At 37.5% G+C, this 22687-nt stretch overlaps 1 protein-coding gene across 1 annotated transcript in view; it reads left to right on the forward strand.

The window, feature by feature from the left end:
* The window catches only part of HNRNPLL (heterogeneous nuclear ribonucleoprotein L like), a 29033-nt gene extending 8018 nt beyond the window's left edge, over window positions 1–21015 (forward strand). The window contains exons 2-13 of the mRNA XM_059828515.1: window positions 1644–1762; window positions 3051–3288; window positions 7722–7807; window positions 10126–10222; window positions 10311–10383; window positions 14336–14407; window positions 16081–16298; window positions 16458–16579; window positions 17010–17211; window positions 18171–18228; window positions 18346–18444; window positions 20409–21015. Coding sequence (XP_059684498.1) covers window positions 1644–1762; window positions 3051–3288; window positions 7722–7807; window positions 10126–10222; window positions 10311–10383; window positions 14336–14407; window positions 16081–16298; window positions 16458–16579; window positions 17010–17211; window positions 18171–18228; window positions 18346–18444; window positions 20409–20464 — 1440 coding nt within the window. The 3' untranslated portion in view covers window positions 20465–21015. The remainder of the gene's footprint in view (window positions 1–1643; window positions 1763–3050; window positions 3289–7721; window positions 7808–10125; window positions 10223–10310; window positions 10384–14335; window positions 14408–16080; window positions 16299–16457; window positions 16580–17009; window positions 17212–18170; window positions 18229–18345; window positions 18445–20408) is intronic.
* Window positions 21016–22687: the final 1672 nt, after the last annotated feature.

Below are 22687 nucleotides of genomic sequence, written 5' to 3' on the forward strand. Positions count from 1 at the left end.
AACATATAAGCTGAAAATTAAAACCTCTATGTAGTTCTGTTCCTTCCACAATTGCCTAAGTATTTGTAGTTCAAAGCATTAACCTTTTATGACTACTTTGATCATTGTTACCGCTGTAGACCTCAGCTGATTAATTCAGGATATATGGTATCTTATGCAAATACCACTAGTGGTGTTTTCCCACAGTTGTCACAGCTTTTATTCAAAGAAATGTGTTGCCTCTTAAAACGCTTTCATGCTGTGAATGAATAAAATGTAATTTTTTAATCTTAGCTTGCACAGCAGATTGTTCTGACGAAGTCTGAAGGTGCTTTTGGTTCAAACAGAATGGTCAAATCCTCGATTTAAAGAAAAAACACATGATTGTTTTGGGAGAGCTGTGTATGGAACACAGGAATTAAACACACAAGACTCGATTTGTGGTTATCAGGAATGTGTTTTTTCCTTGAATCTGTAGTTGAAACAGATAGGGAAGAGAGGAATGTCTGTAGCAGTAGTAACAATCACTGTGGTTACTTAATTATTGGAGCTGAATGCTCCTTTGTGCTACAAATGAGAATCTCTCTCTAGTTCCAGAAGATCCTATACTACTCCTTATGAAAAAGTGAAAAAATCAGCAAGACTTGATCTGTTAGATCAAACACGTTGATGTAGTTGCTAAATTTGAATACATCAACTTTACACTGCCATTACACCTATGAAATCTGGGTGCTGGTAATTACAGTATATTTTAGTGTGCCCTTTATTACCTCTGCTCGCTCTTTGATTATCTCTCCTTATGGCCTCACATAATTTCATTCTCTTTTTTTACCCCCATATCTTAGAATATATAAGGTGAATGTCAGCCCTACTTCGGGCTTTGCATGGAAAGATGAGCTGATTCCAACCCAAACTCTTCAGTCACACAGAACTGAGACTGTCGGAAGTCATAGGAGTAGCTCTGAAAAATGTTCATAGTGGGAATTCTGTGTGCTAATGTATGACAGCTGAATCTGTTAAGGGTAGTCAACCTTAGGGCGAAAAGAGAGAGCATGCCCATATGTACAGAAATCGTGAGTTTTTAAAAACATGTGTGAAGAGTGTTTAGAATTAGAAGGGAGGTGAGGTTTATTTCAAGTATAGTACGGAGCTGGTATTTTCTTGCATTGTGGGGCACAGCTCTGTGTACATTAGAAAAATAATCAATTTTCATTCAGTTTACTGATGGCCCTTGTTTGTTTTGCTTTTTATCCTCCCAGCCTGTCTCAAACAAATATTGGTGTAAACAGGAAAAGTGTCAAATATTTTAGCTATTGTGCATGTCCAAGTTTTTTTGGGTTTTTTTTATGCTTTAAAGGGATATGGTGGAAGACCTCCTGCAATTCAACCAAGTGTTGAATAGGCTTTTTTTAATATCAGAAAACTCTTGCCTGTGCAAAGACATTAATTAAATCTGCAGAGGGTTTTATTTTAAGTAGACTTCAGCAACTGAACTTGGCAATCTGTTTGGAAAGAAAAGTTAAATTATTTAAAATATGCTTGGATTGTACATCTAGATGGCTGCTTCTGGACCCGGTATAGCGTCTGCCAAATATTTAATTTTAGTTAATGATAGCAGTATGCCTTGTTCTGTGTTGAATTTTAAAATGTCATTTCATTGCTAGGACGCCGGGGGAAGTCATCACAAAGTCTCTGTTTCTCCTGTCGTCCACGTCCGAGGGCTGTGTGAATCAGTTGTGGAAGCAGATCTTGTGGAAGCTCTTGAAAAATTTGGAACCATATGGTATGTCAAGCAGTATAAAGTCATGTCTCTCAACAAGTTGGGAGCATTATTTAAAAGTCTCTTGGACCTCTTTAAATACATTATGATAGCTGTTTGAAATCCAGAACTTAGTTAATAGTGAAGCATACAGATTTTTTAGCTGCGTGAAGATTCTGTGTTTCTGTCCGTGGGAAGTCTGGTCAAGCAGAGTTACGCTGCCTGCCTGCCCTGGTGTCTGCTGTCAGACTTCAGCAGCACACCTAGTCCTGGCCTTGACAGGAGCTGTAGCTAAACTGAATTGCAGAACAGCACGTGGATGGTTGTCTTGATATAAGTGAATATACCAAAAATAAGGATGGGCCACAGAGCGGATGATGCTTTTTCCAATGGTTTTGTATGGGAGGAGTGCTTGTGATATGGTAGGACCTTCAGAATGAGATGGTTATTCAGAAAAAGCCCTTTCAAAGGTCATACAGCCTAAAGATTCCTCATCTGTGAACAAAATAGTAAAGGTGAATAGGTAGAGCCAGTTTACTCTGAGTTTTGAGTGCCGCTTTTTTGGAAGCATGCATTTCTTTTCAAGTAAATGCATGTGTTGAAGTCAAATAGGGTATTGTAAATAGTACAATAGTGTTTTTCACTGCCTTAATATTCAAGTAATGGATTTATACTTGTACCAGTATCTTAAACTAACTAACTAAAATGAAGTGAGCACAGGCTTGTTCAAGAATACAAATAGGTATGTTTTAGCCTGAGAGTTTTACTTTTCAAAAACGTAATCAGCTGACAAAACTTGTGGAGTTTGTCTGTACCTGAATTTGGTTCACTCGAATACTTCTATTTCTTCTAAGGTAGTTTTGTGTCAAAAATAGTATTTTGAATTTCTCAGCAACAGCAAAGATGTTTAATGTATCAACTTTGCATGTGTTTTATAATTTGCATTTCCTTTGATCCTTTGCCTCATAAATGGCTTTAGCAAGTTTTTTTTTAGTATTAATTGTAGTTCTAGTAAGTTAGTAAATGATTAACTGTTTGTTGTATTGGTTGAATGTTGTTATGCATTAAACTTTTTCAGCATAACAACTGCTTATTACTTATTTAACTTACAGCTGCATTTCTTTGTTTTGTGCAAATGCTTTAGTAATGTGTTGACCAGGTTTGGGAAGCACAAGCAGGGAGACCTACCTTCCTTTCATGTCCTTGTTAGGAATTGTTCGGAAAAAAACGTATCCTATGTGACAGTTACAGGACTTTGGAGTTGTTTTGGGTAAGCATATAGGAAAACTTACTGTAATGTTTCTCTCACCAGCTATGTCATGATGATGCCATTTAAGCGCCAGGCTCTGGTGGAGTTTGAAAACGTAGAAAGTGCAAAGAAATGTGTAACGTTTGCAGCAGATGAACCTGTGTACATTGCTGGACAGCAAGCCTTTTTCAACTACTCAACAAGTAAGAGGATTACTCGGCCAGGCAACACTGATGACCCATCTGGTGGAAATAAAGTCCTCCTGTTGTCAATTCAGAATCCTCTCTACCCAATTACAGTGGTATGTTTCTTCTTCTTTTTTTGTTTTAATAATAAAAGCCAGGGAGCAGCATTATTTTCATTGTGTACTATTTGTTAAAATTGTACACTGTTAATTTGAGCCAGGAATTAAATTCACCTACCAAAGCTTTACGCCATCTTCACGTAAGTAACATGCATGTTCTGGAAAAAAGGTTTTTCAAGATGATTCAGTCTCGAAACTACTTGAAATATGTACAGATATTTTGCAATACATTTGAAGACTTCAGTGGTCAGGATTTTGAAACGTTTAAGTTGCTACATGCTTCTGAAATATTTCTAAATGTGTTGCTACAACATCAGGAATGTCATTTAGCTTTTAGGCTCTGAGTGATGTATGTTTAAATAGCAAGTAATTTTTGCAGTAGGAGAGATTATTTTATTGCAGTCCTTCATTCTTAAGTATTTCCTTTGTGGAAAGTTGAAACCTTCATCTGTTGATGATCAACTCCAGTTTGACGGAATCTTCCTCACTTTTATTTGGGCTCATACATTTTACTTTTCAGTATTTCAAGTCATACTGTATATACAATTGCATCCTAATATATTGCCATCTATTTATGGCACACATGCATGTTTTTTTTAATGATAGAGATTTTTTTTTTTGCAAGTATTTAAGAATGCGTGTTTTCTCATGCATTGAATGCTTATATTTTTCATAGAGATTTTATAGTACATGTTGAATTGCAGAGAAGTACTTCAGGAAAAATTTAAAAAGTCTGCTTTAAGCAGACTTGTAGTACTGTGATACAAGCATAAGTTACTTGTTCTTAGGGAAATATACAGGGTAGTGTGGATCAATCAAAGTGTTTGGGTTATGTGGAACCTATAACTTAATGCAAGTACTAAGTTTTATTTACAGTGCCGTATATTATGTTAGTAAATTGATTGAAACTTAGTATTCCTGAAATTACTTCAAGCAGTCACTTCCATATCGTGCTTTTTGCTTCACTGTATTGTGAATATCAATAGGTTTTTGTCTGTTGGTGGATGATGAATTTTCTTTCTCCGATCAGTTTTCTTTATAGAAAAGCATGGCAAGGAATGAGTTGCTTTTTCATCAGTGTTTAAAAATACACCTGCTTTGAGCTGTGTGAATAAATCCACTAAGTTAAACTATTCTTTGCATGTGACTGTAACTCGAATTTTGGAAACTACGTTTCATTCATGCAGTTTAAATTTGGCTTGCATAAGCAGCTGAGTTGAACGTCGATGCTTGAGGAAAACTGGTAGCAGAAGCATCGTTCTGGGCTAGGAGGGTTTAATGGAAATTCTGATGATGTACTCTAGCATAGTAGCTTCTTTTTGAAAACAAACAACCAAACAACACCCCACCACCACCAAACTCTTCCTTCCCGCTGCCCCCAACTGTTTGTCTAGAGTATACCACAGAATCACAGAATAACTAAGGTTGGAAAAGACCTGTAAGATCATCAAGTCCAACCAGTGAGCATGAGAAGCAGACAGATTGCCAAAATTACTTGCAAGCATCAGAGCTCATTGAAGATAGTGTAGACTAGTAGAGTCATAGCAACTGGGAAGAACAATTGTACCCGTAACAGCTAGGAATGTGGTGGGAAAAACATGAATTTGTCACTTGGGCAACGGGTTAAAGAAACAGTTAACTTAAGAATGCCTCAGGCAAAGGCTGCATTATTAAAAAACAAACAAACCCAATCCCCAAACTCCCCAAAAAACACAAAGCCCAACACCACCTCTTCCTCTTCAACACTTTTCTTTCCTTAAATTTGAACTAGTTACCTGAAATAGATGAAAAACTGCAACCAGTTTTAAGTGGCAAGTCTGAATAACTGCAATAAACTGTTCCGTAGTCCTTAAGAGCTTTTCTTTCAAAACAAGATACCGTTTTTGCAGAGAAATCAGTCTGTTCAAGGGCATCTTGTGGAAGAAGCTGAATTGTTCTAAAATTTTGCTGCAGCTTATTTCCTCCATTACAGTTGTGACCTGCTTCTTTCCTAGCAGAATTTTTTTAGAGGGGTGTGGCAGTGAAGGGCAAGAAGGGCAAGTTAACTGTATTTAATTCCTAATTGCTTTCCACCCCTTTGTGATGGGGCGGTTGGTGTTTTGAAAAAGTTTTGCCTAAGGTGTCATATATAGGTCTTTGAAGTTCTGTTTCCTACTTTCCTTATCTGCAGGCAGAACTGTGTCAGGGATTTGTCTGTAAGAACAGACCTTCTCAACGTGACCCCTGCTGCTGCAGTCCTTACTGTCTGTTCAGCTATACCTCTGCTGTTGCCTCTTAGTTCTCACTTACCTTCGAAACCTTCTGTACATGCACGAGGAAGGCGTGGTGTGCCTTGGAAATTGAAATGTTTTAAACTTAACTATCAACTTCTTCTGAGATTAGGTTGCTGCACCTCCTTTTTTATGATATTCTAGTATGTATATAATGCTAGTGTTCATTTTTTATTTAAAATAGCCTACGTTACTGTATCTTGTGAATCACTTGATTAATTTGGTCATCTAAAGTAGCTGAATTTAAAAAAAAAAAATAAATCAAGCTTTGTATGTGCCTGCTGGCTAACGACACTGATGGCATTTTGAATAGAGCTTACATTTTGAAAGAGAACTTTTTTTTTTTAATTAAGTGGCTGTGAAGAAATCTTTTGAGAGACAAATTGTGAAAGAAAGTCATATGCCTGAAAATTAATGTGATCTGGAGCTGGAAAGTTTTCAGGACTCTTTTTCTCCCAAACAAGAGGAGATGGAAGGCTGTTTGTGCTATTGAGTGTGCATAGAAAATATAACTATAAATGATCGTATAAATCTTATTTTTTTTAGCAGTTCAGGCTGCTTGAATTCTTTCTAAAAATGTCTGTCCATCTTCTGAAAATCTTAAGGTTGACAATCTCCTCTGCTTGCTTCATTTAGCTATGTGAAACACTCACTGGAATGTCTGGAGCAAAGGCCCTTGAGCATGAACAATGTTTTTGGTTTGTTGTGGGGCGTTTTTTTGCTTGGGTTTTTTTTTTTTTTTAGCGGTAATATGCCCGTATATTAAAGCTTATGGTACTTTACGTAAGCTAGGAGTTACACCACTGCAGCTGTAGCCAGCAATAAGATCTCCTCTTTTTCTAGTTTCTTGTTGTGTGTGAGGGGGAGATGTGGGGGGGTGTTTGTTTTGTTTTTAAGAAATCCAGCATGCCCCCCACCCCTTTGCCTCCCAACTGCTCTGCTATTCGGCAGAACATAATGATTAATACTATACCTACTTCCTTTTCCCCTTCTCCCTCCTGTCCCCCAAATAAACCTGAGGATGTACACTAAGATCTTGGAATGAGCATTTTGGAAGTATTTGGTGTATATATAAAGAAAGGAAGGGAAAAATAGGTCGTGGTAGAGTGTTTAACTGAGATGTCAGTGCCTTTGCCTGCTAGTTTTAGCTATGAAACTGCCTGTTTAGTAAAGCTTATGTGCTTTCAGCTGTTTGAACACGATCTAACAGGTGAATTGTTTCAAGAAATCACAGTTCCTGTTTGCTCAGGTTCTCAAGCCTGAGTCTTGGGAATTCTGAGTATGGGTGTGTAATCACTCTAAAATAAACTTATTTTTCTTGGCCAGATTCATGCTGGAGACTAGTTTCTGGTACCATGATGTCTGAGTTATGTCTGTTATGTGTAATTGACTGTTGTTTGAGATACTCCTAGCACCACATCATAAGCCTGGCCTGATGAGCAGTTAGGCGAGCTTTTCCCCTTACTGTTTGGTTCCCCTGCAGCACTGAAGATGGTCTTGAATTTTACTGGTTCCTCGTAATATAGACAAATGCTGGTGAAAGCAGAGTGTTTACCATGAATTTGCATGAGTCCAGTGTTTCCTGTCAGAAGTTTTCTCTGCCTTAAGTGGAGAAGCACAGCAACCACTTGCAGTGTCTTTGATTCAGGTGAATACGATTGAAAGTCTCCTTTTGATAAGCTACCTAAGCTTACATCATGGACTACCCCTGGTTACTCTTCTGAAAATAAACACAAACCATTAAAAAAACCCTCAGCTGCTGGAGTCTTATGAAATGAAATGTGCTGTAACTACAGTGTCACTTTGTCTCTGGTTTGGTAAAACACTGCAGTGCATGCTTAAAAGGGAGCAGAGCTCGAGACATGGATGCTATTACTGGGTTTTAACACAGTTGAAGATACTCGTTAAACTAATGTTTACATGAGTACTTCTTGTAGAAGTTTTTTTCCTGTTTTTCAGATTTGACTGCCTGTACTATATTAATCCATAAAAACGCTCATCATTAATGTATAAATTGTATAGGGAAAATCATAAATGAAAAGTTAACAAGCCTTTTCTTTGTTCTTTGGCATTTAAATGCCAATGCAAGAAAATGTTCTGTGGACCTGAAGTGTTTGAAATTTCACATCTGACAAAAACATTTTTTTTCTTCTTCCTTAGGACGTCTTGTATACTGTGTGCAACCCTGTTGGAAAAGTTCAGCGCATTGTTATATTCAAGAGAAATGGAATACAAGCTATGGTTGAATATCCTTTTTGAGTGTGTGTGGGTTTTTTTGTTGTGGGTGTGGTGGTTTTTTTTTTTGCTGTAGGTTCTTGACTGCAGATGGGATTTAGCATGATAATGTCAGAAAAATCCTGTGTAATTTTGAGACTAAATTATTTTTTAATTTCAATCTAAGACATGGTAATTTCGAATTTCTGTCTATAAGACAAAATAGCACTTGCACATTTCATCTTTACAGGAAAATGATGTTGTCAACAATGGTCTTGATAACCATGTTTATAGGTGGCCCTAAGGCTAATAATCGCAGACATGAAGTATGTCATAGGTTTGACAATGCATTATACACAAAAGTTTCATGGCTTCTGCCTGTGGTGATACTCAAGAAATGGGTAAGGGATTGCAGAGGTGCAGTTTGACTTCTTCAGACTCTTATAAAATAGTTCTAATATATACTGCTTGTCTCACTGTTCTGACTTTAATAAAGCACAAGACCAGCTTAGGCCTCCTTGACCTGTTTATCATGTGTTGAGGAAATTCCCTGCTCTGTTATCCTACTGTTTACTGTATTTGTAGTGTTAAGTTGTACATGGGGTGAATGTTCAGAGTTGTTCATGTGTTACTGTGGTTTGCAGAGTCCAAAGTCTGATATGATTATGCCTTAGTTTATAAAACTCTGATAACCCTCTTCCTAGAGACTGATTACTCTCCATTTCTGAGCTGTTATCTGGACAAAATTGTATCAAAATCTCAGAAATTTCAGATGCTTTCAGATGCTACTGATGTGGCAGGCTTTATTAGTGGTCACTTCTGTAACATATGACTTAACCGGTGGCTGCATTGATGATTTGCCAGGCAAAAAGAATTACCCTAACTTCCATAAAAGCAAACTAATTGCTGTTTATCTATGTAGAAGACATAAACTGTGTGTCCTAACAGACAGTAGTTTGACTTACTATGATAGTGTGTCGAGTTTGTGGTAAGCGGTGTTGTCTGGATCAGATAACTTGTACAGTTGGGGGCTATTCTGTGTCTTGTGAAAGATTAGGGAAGTTGTGAGGAGGATCCTGCACATACTCTGAAACTACCATACTTTGAATTAAATTCTGCAACGTGCCTTTTATTAAAAACAAAACCAACCAGCAACTGAAAGAAGACTCGCAAATGTGAGCAAAGTAAGGCAGCAGCATAGGTAAACAGTTGGGGAGGGGGCTGGGAAAAAAGTGAGCTTCAAGACAAGCCTTGTCTGAAAAGTACAAAAATTTACTCAAATTTCAATGCTAATTGCAGTACCTATTACTTTTGCATATGTGCTCCCACAGTGTCAAACAACTTCTTAGAGGTCTAGGAAGCTTAACTTTTCTCACTCTTAAATTCCACAGTGAACCTACATCACTTTGGAAGAAGTTGGGCTGCAGGAATGTGGTACAACACAAGAGATATGCTATTGATACAGACTACTTCCAAAATTTCACTAAATTATATCAAAGGATGGTGCAAAATGTCTGGTCTGCTGCAAGGTTCAGGCTTTCTGACACCATATGTTATTGAGTATGTATGCGATCATGGATTGCCGTGTGCCAAGGCTAAGGTACATTTTTCTGCTAGTCATAGAACTAATCCTGGAGTATGTAGAGGATATGAAACAACCTATATGTTGGAGCCTGGTACATGCATCTGCCTTGAGCAATGGATTTAAAGCTATCTGCTTGTTGTATTTTTTGATGCAAGATTATTATTTCTTCATTCAAAGTATCTCTCTTAGTTCTGTGGTTTTATTTGGCTAATAAGCTAAAAAGGGCGTACTGTTTCTCAGTTCTTTTTGCTGTAAAGTAACTACTGAGTTCGTGTTCTCCCTACCCACAAGTCTCTAGCTAATGCTAGCTGTGAGAAGGGATGCATTGTCTTAAGTCACGCCTTCTTGCCCCCAAGTTCTGATCCCTCCCCAAATGATGCAGCTTGAACTTTCCCTTCAAATATCCTCTAGGCTTGCTGGTAACTTTGTATGTCCTCTGATGAAAATTACTGAATCCATTAGAATATCCCCTTCCAAGCAGCATAAGCTCAGAGCATAAACAAAGCTTGCATTTATATAATCCACACTGAAGAATTTACTAATTCATGAATGGTCTCATCATGTGCTGCTTACATCTCAAAAACAGATGCTTAACATAAGTTGAACCCATATATACTTGTTGGTAGTTTTATATTAAAGTCTGTATAGCGTTCTTGTAAGGTATACAATGGTGAAATATCTGCAGGCTACAAAAATAAAGCCATATCAGAAGAAAGGGACATGAATGAGACACCTGGGCAAAAAAATCCTTAACGTGATGTGTACGTTTGAATCGGTGTTTTGTGCTCAGAAGGCGAAGGCTGCACTCAATGGAGCAGATATCTATGCAGGATGCTGCACACTAAAAATTGAATATGCAAGGGTAATGCTTGGACCTTCTTTTCTGTTTTTGCTAGAAAAATATATGTAATCAAGGCTTAACCTTTTTCACTTTTACTTTATCTGAACAGCCAACTCGCCTTAATGTCATTAGAAACGACAACGATAGTTGGGACTACACTAAACCATATCTGGGCCGACGAGGTAGGTTCTCCTATGTTATCGCTGTAGATGTTTGACAGTACTGATGCCAGTCCTTCACGCGGGTCAGGCTGTATCGCAGTAGTCATTCCAAAGCAAGCCAGCGCTGCCGAAGGCTGTGCTTGCACGCCAGGGAGTTAACCCTGAGCCCTAGTGCCCCATACTGCCGTGTGCTTGAGCCACTTAGTTCAACAAGGAGCCCACACCTGCAAGCACCTTCGCAGTTCTCAAGGACTTGCATTTCTCCAAGCAGCTCTCTCTCTTTGGAGGAGAGGAAACCTGGTACAGACTATTCCTTACAAACTACAAACTTGCACACTGCTTCTCCTTCGAAAGGACTCTTTCCCCTATGTTGGACGAGGCATTAAGAAGGATAGAGGACTTCAGCAGGCTGACTCTACACTTCATCATGCACCACATCGGCATCAGCAAAAAAAAATAAACAAACAAACAAAAAAACCCTCTGAAAAAACTCAGACTTGCAATTCACCTTGTCTGCATACTGCATGCACCACCACCACAAGTTTTTAAAGGAGGACACTTTCAGTACTTCAGATTTGTATGGGATGAATAACATGATAGACTGTACCCATTCTGTTCAAGTTTGTATGTATGCATGCCGGTCTTATTTCCCTTAAAATTACAACTGAAAAATTGAGAACCTCCAAAATTAAGAACCTCTCTTGTTGGTATCATTGACGTTGTAATCTTTTTATTACTTGCTGTATGTGAGAGTTGCATTCAGTCTTAACAGTGTAAATATTGTCTAGTAGTAGGGAAGTTCAATCCTTATCTGTAGATAGTTGGAACTGAGCAGTGCAATATCAGATAGGTTCCCTCAGTTATATAAGTATTAAAATAGGAAGATTCATAATTGGTACAGGCATACTGTCTCAGCTGTAAAAATTACCAGAGCTTAACTCATGTCAGTGGAAGCTATGACTATATATGTAAAGACAAACTGCTGTGTAGCCTAACTCCTGTAAAGTGTTTATTTAAAAAAGAAATAATCTGTAACTATTGAGTGCAGTGTTCAGTAACTTATGTACAATAATGTGTGCAATGTGAAGTTAGAAAAGTGAAGACAATGTGTCCAAGATAGAATATCTATTTATCAAAGGCTATATGAGAACCAGGGCTTCGGCCGTCTCAAGTGACATGCACTTTCAAAGTAATTCTGCAGAGACGCTGGGCTTGTAAAACTGTTGTACAACTAAAAACTTAGGGCTTGAATTTTCAAAATGAAGTTCTTGTAAAAAGTTAACAAGGGAGCTACAGTATTGGTTGCAGCTTGTAGATGCTGACTATTTGTATCAGGATTCAATTTTTTTTCCTCAAATTCCTGAGTTAAAAAAGGGATTTTGAAGAAACTCAAGGGCAAGAAAAAAATCTGAAGTGTGAATTTGAAAACCTGAAGGATTAATTTGACCTTCGTATCTTTTGATCATTGCAGTGTTTGGAGGCTGACTTAACATTGTGCATCTAATTACATTATGTAATTGGTCTGCAGATAGATACGGCTGTATGAACTATATGTTCCCCAAGCTAGAGAAAACAGTGGAAAATGAAAAACTTAGGATAGGTACAGCTTGCTCTTTCTCAAGAACTCTCACTCTACTCTTTTGTTTTCCCTTTGTTACTTGGACAGCCTGTCTCTATTTTCTATACATCCCTCTACTACACATAAGAGGAAAAGAATTAGTCTTGTATTGTATATATCTATATATCATGCTATATTGCATATAGCATGGTTTTTCATTTACTGTGGCCCACATCCATTTATCAAGAAAATGGGAATATAAATTCTTGAATGAACACTGAAATGCACTTGAGAAAGCAGGCATCTAGAGCAATTTTGCCCATAAAATAATCCAGGGTATTTTTTTTTTAATTTTATTTTTTGAGAGAGAGTTTTCATATTTGTGCTTCATCTTACTCTTGCAGCAGCGTTTATTGGCTTTTGAACTTCATGTGATCCGAACTGTAGGGATCTGACTGCAGCAAGCAAGGTCTTAGCCCAAAGGAATTTCATTCTGAGGACAGGCATGCTAATACATCCTTTCAGAATTTCACGCCCCTCCTCAAACCTTAGGAAGGAAATGCATTTTGCTAATGATAATTTTTTTTTAAAGAACTGGTTTTAGTTCTTTATGGTAACAAATTACGGACTTCCCCATAGTATTTCTCCGCTTAACTTCCTAACAAGTGCCTGCTGCTATGAACCCGTATTGCATTAGATTGAACTGAAAAAAACACCTGACTTTTAGTATTCTACTTGCTTTCAGCCAGAAAGTTCAAACTGGAGTTTGGAGCATTTCTTTTGGTGGTAATACCAGCATATGCAGTTGACTCAAGGACCGGATTTAAAAACAAAACCAAGAAACAACAACTCCCAAACTTAAACTAGGTTATAAAGACTCTTTCCTTTCAGAATTATTTTTAACACAGATCAGTTCTCATGTTTCAATGCCTGTTTGCCCAAGTATTTGTACTGGCACAAGTGAAGGGCTTTGTTCAAGGAAGGAACAAGTATGGGGCAAGGAGAGAGCAGTGGACTACACCATCACAAGGAGGCAATATTTGTCAAATTGTGTTCTCCCAGAATTCTTTATTTGAAGAATATGGTCCTTTACTATATTACTGTGTGCAGTTTCAAAGGATTTAGCGCCACAGACTGGAATTATAAACTTGATTTTTCTGAAAGAGGATTGCTGCATACAGTTTAAATGCTCAAAATACTTGATATGACTGCCCATTTGCTTTCTAGAGCCAAGAACCAGAGCTGTTGCCCTGAAAAGGGAATGGAAAACCAAAACTTGACAAAAGTAGCCTATCTTCTGTATATTTGAAGGCATTCAGCGCTGTTCTCTCTTCAGGCTTTATTGCCAAAGTAAATATCTGACTTGGAACCTGTCCTCAAAACCCTGAGCAGAAAGGGCACGTGCGTTTTCATCTCCCACTGTTGTGTTGTCTAATGCAAATAGTTCCTGTTTTTCAGGGGAAATACCTCCAGCTGCATCGGGCTGGAGTTGCCATTTTCAGCAGTCATATTTAAATTTCCTGGGAACTATTGTAAACTGATAAATGTCTTGCCCCATCTTTTCAACGTGGCTTTTTAATTGTGATAAATCAATTGTTGCTTACTACAAAGAAATCTGGAAGTTTATATTTTCTTTGTCCTGCAGCATGGATCTGATGAGAAAATACAGCTTTGGCTGTGATGCACTGCTTTCCTCCAGTAATGTAGACCCCTTGCTTAACTTTATATCCTAGATAACTGGGTTTTCTTAAAGGATTGACCGTTGTTTAAGTGCATTATTCAGTGATGTTTTTCTTCAATTGAACTGTTATGTGCTGCTGATAATGCAATAATGTACAATCCTTTCAGCACGCCCATAAATCAGTAGGTGTTCTGTAAATATATATGTACACATATGTAATGCTCTCTGTTTACTGATTATGAAACCATGTAATACAGGTTGTTGTTGGCTTATGCTGAAACTTCTTGAAAGAAGCCCACTTTGAAAATGTGTTGCTGTTGAAGCTAATATTATGATTCAGGTACTGTCTTTCAAAAGTACTGCATTTCAAATTTGTTTTAAGAGACACATAGGTAAATCCTGCTGTATGGTGTTATCTATACTAATGTGTGGTGTCTGTGTAGGAAAACTATTGGGTATTTCCATAAACTTTAAATGTCTGCATCTCCTCATTGGCCACTGCCCCCAATCAACTTAAGTGCAATTTGTTGTACAGATGGCAGTCTTTTAATTTTGGTGTCCCAGGGCTGCAGCTTGTGGTTTTAGACGTATAATGAATGAAAAATTGTTTCTAAAGTTAACAAGGACTCAGATTACTTTTTTGCTTCTTAACTAGAAGCTTTGTGTCTTAACTGGCGAAATTAAGTGCATAGTTGTGCATACTAAACTGTTTTCTTTCCCTTCCCACATGTTAGACAGAGGGAAGGGCCGCCAGAGGCAAGCTATTTTGGGAGAGCACCCATCATCGTTTAGACATGATGGTTATGGTAAGTAACACAGGATGACAGGTGGTTATGATTTCTTTACATGTTATGTGGAATTCTAAACATTCGATCAACGCCTAACTGTGGACCCCTACAGCATGAGTAGTAGTTCACTGTAGTGCTGTACGTGCGGTGCTGTCAGTCCGTGTTCTGAAAATGCTAGTGATTCACGGAGATTTATGTGCATTTATGGCCGTACCTCTTCCTTTCACGGAGAGCATTCGGCTCTACAAATTTATTCCTTGGAAGAATGTTTCCTCTCAGTTGCCATCACCCTAGCAACGGATAGAAAATGACATCTGTACTGGGAAAGCAGTTTTCTTCTAGAAAATGGCAACATAGCTTGACCAATGGTTTGATGCAAAACAGAGCTCTTTGATGTTCTTGCATGCAAAGCTGTGAATTGTGGGCTTTGCGTTTCTTCTAATTCAGCTAATTCTGAAAAGGTATAGCTATGTGACTGTATAAGAATGATGTTTGGGATTAGTGCTATAAAATGCTGCAGTTGTTACCAGTGCTATCTGTAAATGAAGATCTGCTGTCACTTTCATGTGTCGGACCAAGACTTCAGGGTTGAGAAACTAATCTCCCCAGTTAGATGTGACTTTTCTAGTTATTTACTCTCTTAACTGTCAGATGCAATGTGATTTGTCTTGCCTCTTTCTTTGCAAATGGATTTATCACATTTTACAATGTAGGTTGACCTACCTTCTCTTTCCAAACGTTCTTCAAATCTCCAGAATTTGCAAGTTCCGCCTTGTATTTACTGATGTTCTTTTTTCATTCTTTTGATATACCCTTCTGCCTTAAGTAATGTGGCTGTCTCCTCCTATACCACTGTCTCCCACTCGTTACTGCTTTTTGCAGGGGGAAAAAAGGACAAAAGGTTCCTTTTATACTTGGCTTATGTGAATTTCACATTATTTTTGTCTCAGAAGAACAGGGATCCTCTCCTTGGTCTGTAATACTGATGTTTTCTATAAACAGAAGTATTGCATGCTAGTAAAAAAAAATAAATTGTTTATTTCAGTGAAACTTATCACTTTACCTGTAGTGGAAAATAGGACAGCTTCATTTTGCATTAATGCAGGGGTTTAAGTTTTCTTCTTTCTTCTAAATGGGCTGTTTGTAGAAAGGCAGTCTTCTGACTTAATCTCTTGTCTCTGGACAAGAGCTGTGTCATCCCCTCTCCTGGCCTCTGGCTAAAGGTTCACTCCTTTTGGTTTGTTTCCCCTACTTTGTAATATTCCTTCTTGGTGTCATGTAGCTCTATAAGTAGACGTGGCAATATTGCTGAAGTTTTATTTTAAATATTTCTTCTGGTAGGTTTATGTTCAAGTATTTATATGGTGCAGGGAAGATACTATTTTTATAATTACTGAAATACCTTTTTTCACTTGCGTATAAAAACAATACCATGAAACAGCTCCTTCCTTCTTGTCTGGTAATGTAAGAAGAGACTTGGAACATTAAAGGGAATAGAAGAGGGTTGGGGTTTTTTGTTTATTTGTTGGTTTTGGTTTTTATTTTTACTTGGAAAAAGAATTAATGGTAACTGCTGTAACATTGTTTCCCCCCCTCGTTTAAATATGCATTACGTATGTGGGCTTTAATGCATGATTAAGTAGTGAAACTTGTTTCAAACAATATGAAAGCATGGTCTTTCATCTCCTTAGGGTCACATGGTCCTTTGTTGCCCTTGCCAAGCCGATACCGAATGGGATCTCGGGACACTCCAGAACTTGTTGCTTATCCGTTGCCCCAGGCATCCTCCTCTTACATGCACGGTGGAAATCCTTCTGGGTCAGTTGTCATGGTTAGTGGGTTGCATCAGCTAAAGATGAACTGTTCAAGGGTCTTCAACCTGTTCTGCTTGTATGGAAACATTGAGAAGGTAAGGCATAATTTATTAGAAACTTGGAAACTACTATAGTAATTTTAATTATTTTGGAAAAAGCCTGGCTGAGATGGTCTGAAAATATTTCCTAATAACTTATAAAACTCTTGGTTGGGCTGTTTGTTGCAATGTCATTTTTTCCCTTATCTATCTTAGGTGAAGTTTATGAAAACTATTCCAGGCACGGCACTGGTTGAAATGGGTGATGAGTATGCTGTGGAAAGAGCTGTCACACATCTCAACAATGTCAAGTTATTTGGAAAGAGACTTAATGTCTGGTAAATATGTTTCATCAGATTAATAGTCTACCAGTGGGCAGTTGGAATGAGGTTGCAAACGGACAATATCCCCATTGTTCTGTTATCATTGTCGGAGTTATGATTTCCTATTTGCAACTATTATTTATTTATTTATTTATTTACTACTAGTTATAATTTTATTTATTATTATTTTATTTATATTAGTAAAGCATATGGGCATTACATGGATTGGCTGTTAATAAACTGTATTCCCTAATGTGTCTTATCCATCCTTTCTATATTTTTTTAAGGAAGGTGTCAAATCCAACCCGTCTTGTTCTCCTCTTTCAACTTGTTGTAAAGAAACGTCAGCTCTGTTCTGGTTAGATCAATAAGCTGTGTGCAAAGTATGCAAGTCTTAATTATTTAAGACACTTTAACTATATATATCTCTCTCCTTAAATCCCAGTGTTTCCAAGCAGCATTCAGTAGTTCCAAGCCAGATATTTGAACTGGAGGATGGCACGAGTAGTTACAAGGATTTTGCAATGAGTAAGAATAATCGTTTCACCAGTGCTGGCCAAGCATCCAAGAACATCATCCAACCACCCTCTTGTGTGCTGCATTATTATAATGTTCCCCTGTGTGTAACTGAAGAAACATTTGTAAAGGTAAGCAGTTGAAATGACTGTGACATATAGTGCTTTGGGGCTCTATCCTAGCTTTACACTGTGCTACTTTTTAAAGAAGAAGTAACTGGGATAGTTACAGCATAGCGACTGGAGGTGAACTGGCTTTTAAAATAGGTTTGTAGCCTCTCTATAAAGAAGCTGCTGTGTTTTCACAATTCTGGCATTATTATCTCCATTTTTAAAAAAAATTTTTTACATGAGAATCAAGATCTTGGAAATAAAGTTGAGGAGCTTAATGTGGTTTTTGAGGAAGAAGACGAAGAGACTCACACAAAGCCAAATACAGGGAAAGTTAGGACTACAGTTCGCAATAGATTTACTGGCTCCCTGAGATGGTTACTCTAATGACTGCTAGGATGTTTTGGAACAGAGAGAAGCATGCACCTGGAGCTGTTTGCACAGTTGAGTCCTAAATGAACTCTGGATGCTTAATACATGCAATACTGGGCCTCTCAAGTGGAGGCAGTGGTAAAACTGATGACAGTTCAGTGATTTCTTTTTCAGTTCAATAAAAATATTTTTTTTCAAGCTCTGTCTGAAAGTTGACTCTGGTTCATGAGTGGTGTGCCTGTATGTACAGCTTCTGAGCTACTGTATTGAAGTGGGAATGTCAAAAAGAACTTGTTTTTATTTAAATATGTTGTTTGAGGTAGTAGTGATATCAGTACTCTTAACAATTTTTGTGCCTATAAAATCATATTTATCATGGGACAGCACAGATACGGGAGCCTTGTTTTGCGTGCTATAGAATGGTATTCTGAAGAGTTACCAATCTAAATGTATTTTTAAAATAATAACTTGCCATAAATTCTTGGAAGCTCTCTTAAAGAGTCGGGATTTTCCTTTTTGTGTGTCTCTTCCAGGAACTTGGAATTTTTGCTAATGTGTTTATGTGCATTTTTACTGGAGTTTTACCTCTTACTTTTTTTTTGTGACAGTTATGTGAGGATCATGAAGTTCTCAGCTTTATTAAATACAAAGTGTTTGATCCAAAACGTAAGTAAACTTTGACCTGTTTGGGGAGTTACTTGAATTCCAGTTTTGATAAGAGCATACACTGTCAGGAGACGTTACTGATCCTCTCCTTCCCTTTTTTATGTCTCATTTTGACAGCTTCTGCCAAAACACTGTCTGGTTTGTTGGAATGGGAATGTAAGACAGATGCAGTGGAAGCTCTCACTGTACTTAATCACTACCAGATAAGAGTCCCAAGTAAGTCAATTTTACTGATCTTACTGCTATAAATTTTTTTTCTATTTTTCTTTCATATTGATATTGCCTTTGTAAAAGGTGAGGCTTCAGCAGCTCGGTCTGCAGCTAAAATCTGCGTCATTATATGTATATGTGCTGTATTTTATATATATACATATACTGTACTATATATTACAGTCTACAAATACTACATATATATTACAGTATTTAATCTTTAGTTTAGGTTCCATTAATTTCTATCTAAATGGCCCTCTTATTAGTTTTTGAGTCAACCTATAGAACTCAAAATATGCTCTGCAACTTTGAAGTTACGGAAAGATGGGAAAAAAAAATTGGTTTGGGATAAAAAGAAGGCAGGCAGGAAAAGCATTAAAGTCCACTGTCATCAAAATCAAACCTAGCGGATAATGTCTTACTGAAGCTTTTTATATCTTTTACAATATATGCAGAGAAATCTGCAATATCTTTGGGCAGAAGATTCTTTTAAGTTACACAGCTTACTGTTCTGAATTAACTGCTCCTGTAGTAGGTTCTCTTTCAAATCAGAAATTGTGAGGCCAAGCTGAGTTTAGCTCCAAACTAGTAAGAATGGAGGGGGATTTCACCTGCTAAACAAGTACACAATAGGCCAGAACTGCACTGGACAATTAAGGTAGTTTACTGGATTAAATGGAGTTTTCCTGGGTGTTCACAGACATAAGTTTGAATCCAGCCCAGTGTCTAATATTATTTTAAACTACTATTAACTATTAAACTACTAAACTATTAAACTACTATTAAACTATTATGAATTTGTCTCCCTGTCAAGTGTTAACAGTTTAAATCTTTTCTATCTCTCCCCCCACCCCCCTTTTGTCCACCTTCTCAATAATGGACTGAGAGTACTTCGGGGCAGAATATTTTTTAAGATATTATTGATAACATACTGTTCACAATTTCAGATTCATCTCAGTTCAGAGAGGTGATAACAGCAGAAGAACTTACTCTTTCAACATGAAAAAGGCAAACCCTAATGTATCAAATATAGCTATCATGGGAAAAGACAGTATTTTAAAAGAAGGACCGCTCGTTAAGATTTGCTGTAATTAGATTGTCTGAGGTTGGCTGAACCGGGATGACATATCTCCTGTTACCTGAGAGGCAAATGCGTGCTGCCATCCGTGGGTCTTGGCAGCCTTTCCAGATAGAGGGGTGGTTCTTTTATGCTTTGCTTTCTGGAGAGGCCTGAAGGGTGTGCTGGACATCCTGCTGTTCTTTTCTCAGTCGAACACATGTAAATACTGTCCAGTGCCACTCTGTCTCTTCTAGAAGTGCCACATTCTAATTCTTGACTTCCTTAAATATCTACGCTTTTTGTCTTTGAAATTGCCTATTAAATACTACTTTTATAAATAGTTCAGCTAGGAAGAGGGGCAACGATAATGGTAAAGTCTTTCTTGTGTATAGTACAACATCTGGAATTCTATCTACATTCCCTTGCAACCAGATCCATCGCTTTGTTTCTATGTCTGAAAAATGGTGGTAGACTATCACAGAATCACAGAATCACTACGGTTGGAAAAGACCTGTAAGATCATCAAGTCCAACCTGAAAAAAAAAAAAAACCCAAAAACCAAACAAACAAAAAAAACCCAAAAAAAACCCAAAAAAACCCCCACAAAAAAACAAAAAACCAACCACCACACAACAACAACAAGCCACAACACACCAAAAACCAACCCACCCAACACCACACAGCACCATGTCCATCAAGCTACATCCCACAATGCCACATCCACATCAGTAACACCTACTTAGAGGTCGTCTGGTGTCTGCAAGCCACTGGCATGGGGGTAGGCGGGGAGGTGTGAGCCTTAAATCTACAGAACTGGTAAACTTGTCAGATTATGCACGGTGATCTTGATCGGCAGGAGAGCTACGCTCAGTAAAACGCCCTGAGTATGTTATATGTTGTCTCCTGACAGATGGCTCCAACCCTTACACCTTGAAGCTTTGCTTCTCTACTTCATCGCATTTATAGAGAAGAGGACAGCATGTTAAGAGCTACGTTCACCTTGATTTGCAAGTTTAAAAGTACACTTCGTTCACAAAGCTCTAAAGTGGTTGTTCTAATGTTGCCTTGTTTCAACTTAATTCTAATATCTTTTATCTTGTTTTATAATAAATGGATGTTCCTTCATAAATACAAAACAGATTTTTTTCTTTTTGCCTCTGACAAGTACATGTTGTAAGCTTACTACAAAGTTTGTATTTTGTTGGTGTAGTAGCTTCAAATGTCTAAAGAAGCACCAGTAGTATAAACAAGATTGTTTTCTTCCAAAAATGAAATATATTTGCGTTTTCGATAATGTTAAAGATTAGCAAGTATTTTTCCATTTGTGGTCTTAATTGGCAGATAGAACTATTACATCAGAATTTTAAATGTAGAACTTGTTTTTCAGTATGTTAAGTAGTGAAGTATGTTGCAATACTAAAAAGCTTGTATTTATAAAATGCTTTAATCAGGTTAATGTTGCACATACCCAATTTTTAGTAGTATAGACTTGATTTATAGTTCAAACAAAGCTAACGTAGGAAATTATTAAGTATGTACACGTGTATGGTGTGAATTCATACTTATTTAAAGTGGGTTTGTTGGTTTTTTTAAAAACTATTTTCCATTTGCATTAGCATGATGCCATCTATAGCTAGTCCCACCGTAGGGGCCTTTTAAAAATTAAAATTGCAAGCCTGTATCAATGTGTTCATCCTCATTTTCCATAATTTAAACTTAAATCTTTGGTATTTAACATATCCTCTTGACTTTTTTTTTTTAAATAGTGGTTATGACATACTAAATGGTAAAAGTTGGATATGCAAAAAGATTGATCGCAGTAGAAACCAAGGTGGTAAAAATAGTTAAAACAAAAAGCAAGCCCCACCATACTCTCTCATACCTGGACAGTTAATTTGATGTTTTCTTTTGTCTGATTTATCTTATACATCTGTTACGACCATGAAAGAATTCATAGGGTGACTAGGGTTGGCAAGCCTCTCACTTAAACTGAGGTAATCTAGGTGGGATTCAGGTAATGTAATTAATTACATGATGTGAAATTAATGAGGCGAGAAATCTTTCACTTTAGGGAAGATGATTCATTTTGTCCCAGTACTTTGAAACCTCTGTTCTCTCTTCCAGAACTGGAGTTGTGTCTTACTTGGGCTAAACCCCCAGAAATGGGAATCCAAGCAGGGAAGTCTGGGAGCTGATGTCCTAGGCTCTGTGTTTGCTCCCCTTTCTTGAATTTGCAGCAAAGTGTTCAGGGTTTCTTTTAGTTCTGCTCTTAATGATCAGAGAGAAGTTATTTTATCAGTTATTTTATGTTTTATCATACAAGTTCTTTGTTCTGTCTTTACAGATTTTATCCATATCCATCTTTATGCAAGATTATATGTACAGTATGCTTGTCCTTGAGAGATTATGTTGCAGTATGTTTACAGACTGTGGGCATTGCACGTGTCTTTAAATACAGACTGGATTTTCCCTATTCTTAATTTCAAGGCAAATACACCTTATCATACAAGGGAAAATGTGTCAGCTGTCCTTCAGGTTTTCTCATCAACAAGGATTCATTTTTGCCCTGTCTACCTCCATTTTGTTCATGCTTCAGGTAATGAGTATTTCAGGAATTCAAATCAGGCTTCTAATATGCTTAAACTGAAGGACAGCTGCTCTTTGGCAGCTCTTTCTGCATAGAGTTTGGAAGAACACTAGCCTCCTGTCTGGTAGGTGGCAAACTGACTTGCATTTTAGGGGCACTGCTAATACTCTTTCAGCCTCACTGCTTTTCCCCCAGAAATTGCTTCCAGAGAGCTCTAGCGTAGAAGGCGATGTGCCATATCTTGCTACTTGCCAGCAGAAATGCTGGGTACCAGTGAAATGTTCTGTGCTGCCTAGTGTTTTAACTGTAAAAGGTCTCTCCCAGTCATTCATTTCTCTTCCATCAACTTGAATGTTCTGTGGAAACCTGTTTCTTCTGCCATAACTTGCATTGCTATTTGTATTAATGTAGTTTCAGAAGTCAAGTTGTTTGTAGTTGAGCATTAAAAATAGTATGTTATCTGTTGGTCCAGTCTGGGATGTAGGATGAGTGACCCTTAAAGCATTCAGGTTTTACAAAGAAAAAAAAAGAAAAGCACTTTAATGTTTCAGTGTCCTCAGTGGATCACAGCATTCAGTGCCTAAGTTGTTCAGGTGAAAGGC

The sequence above is a fragment of the Gavia stellata genome, chromosome 23 (assembly GCF_030936135.1).
Source record: "Gavia stellata isolate bGavSte3 chromosome 23, bGavSte3.hap2, whole genome shotgun sequence".
In the NCBI taxonomy this organism is placed as follows: domain Eukaryota; kingdom Metazoa; phylum Chordata; class Aves; order Gaviiformes; family Gaviidae; genus Gavia; species Gavia stellata.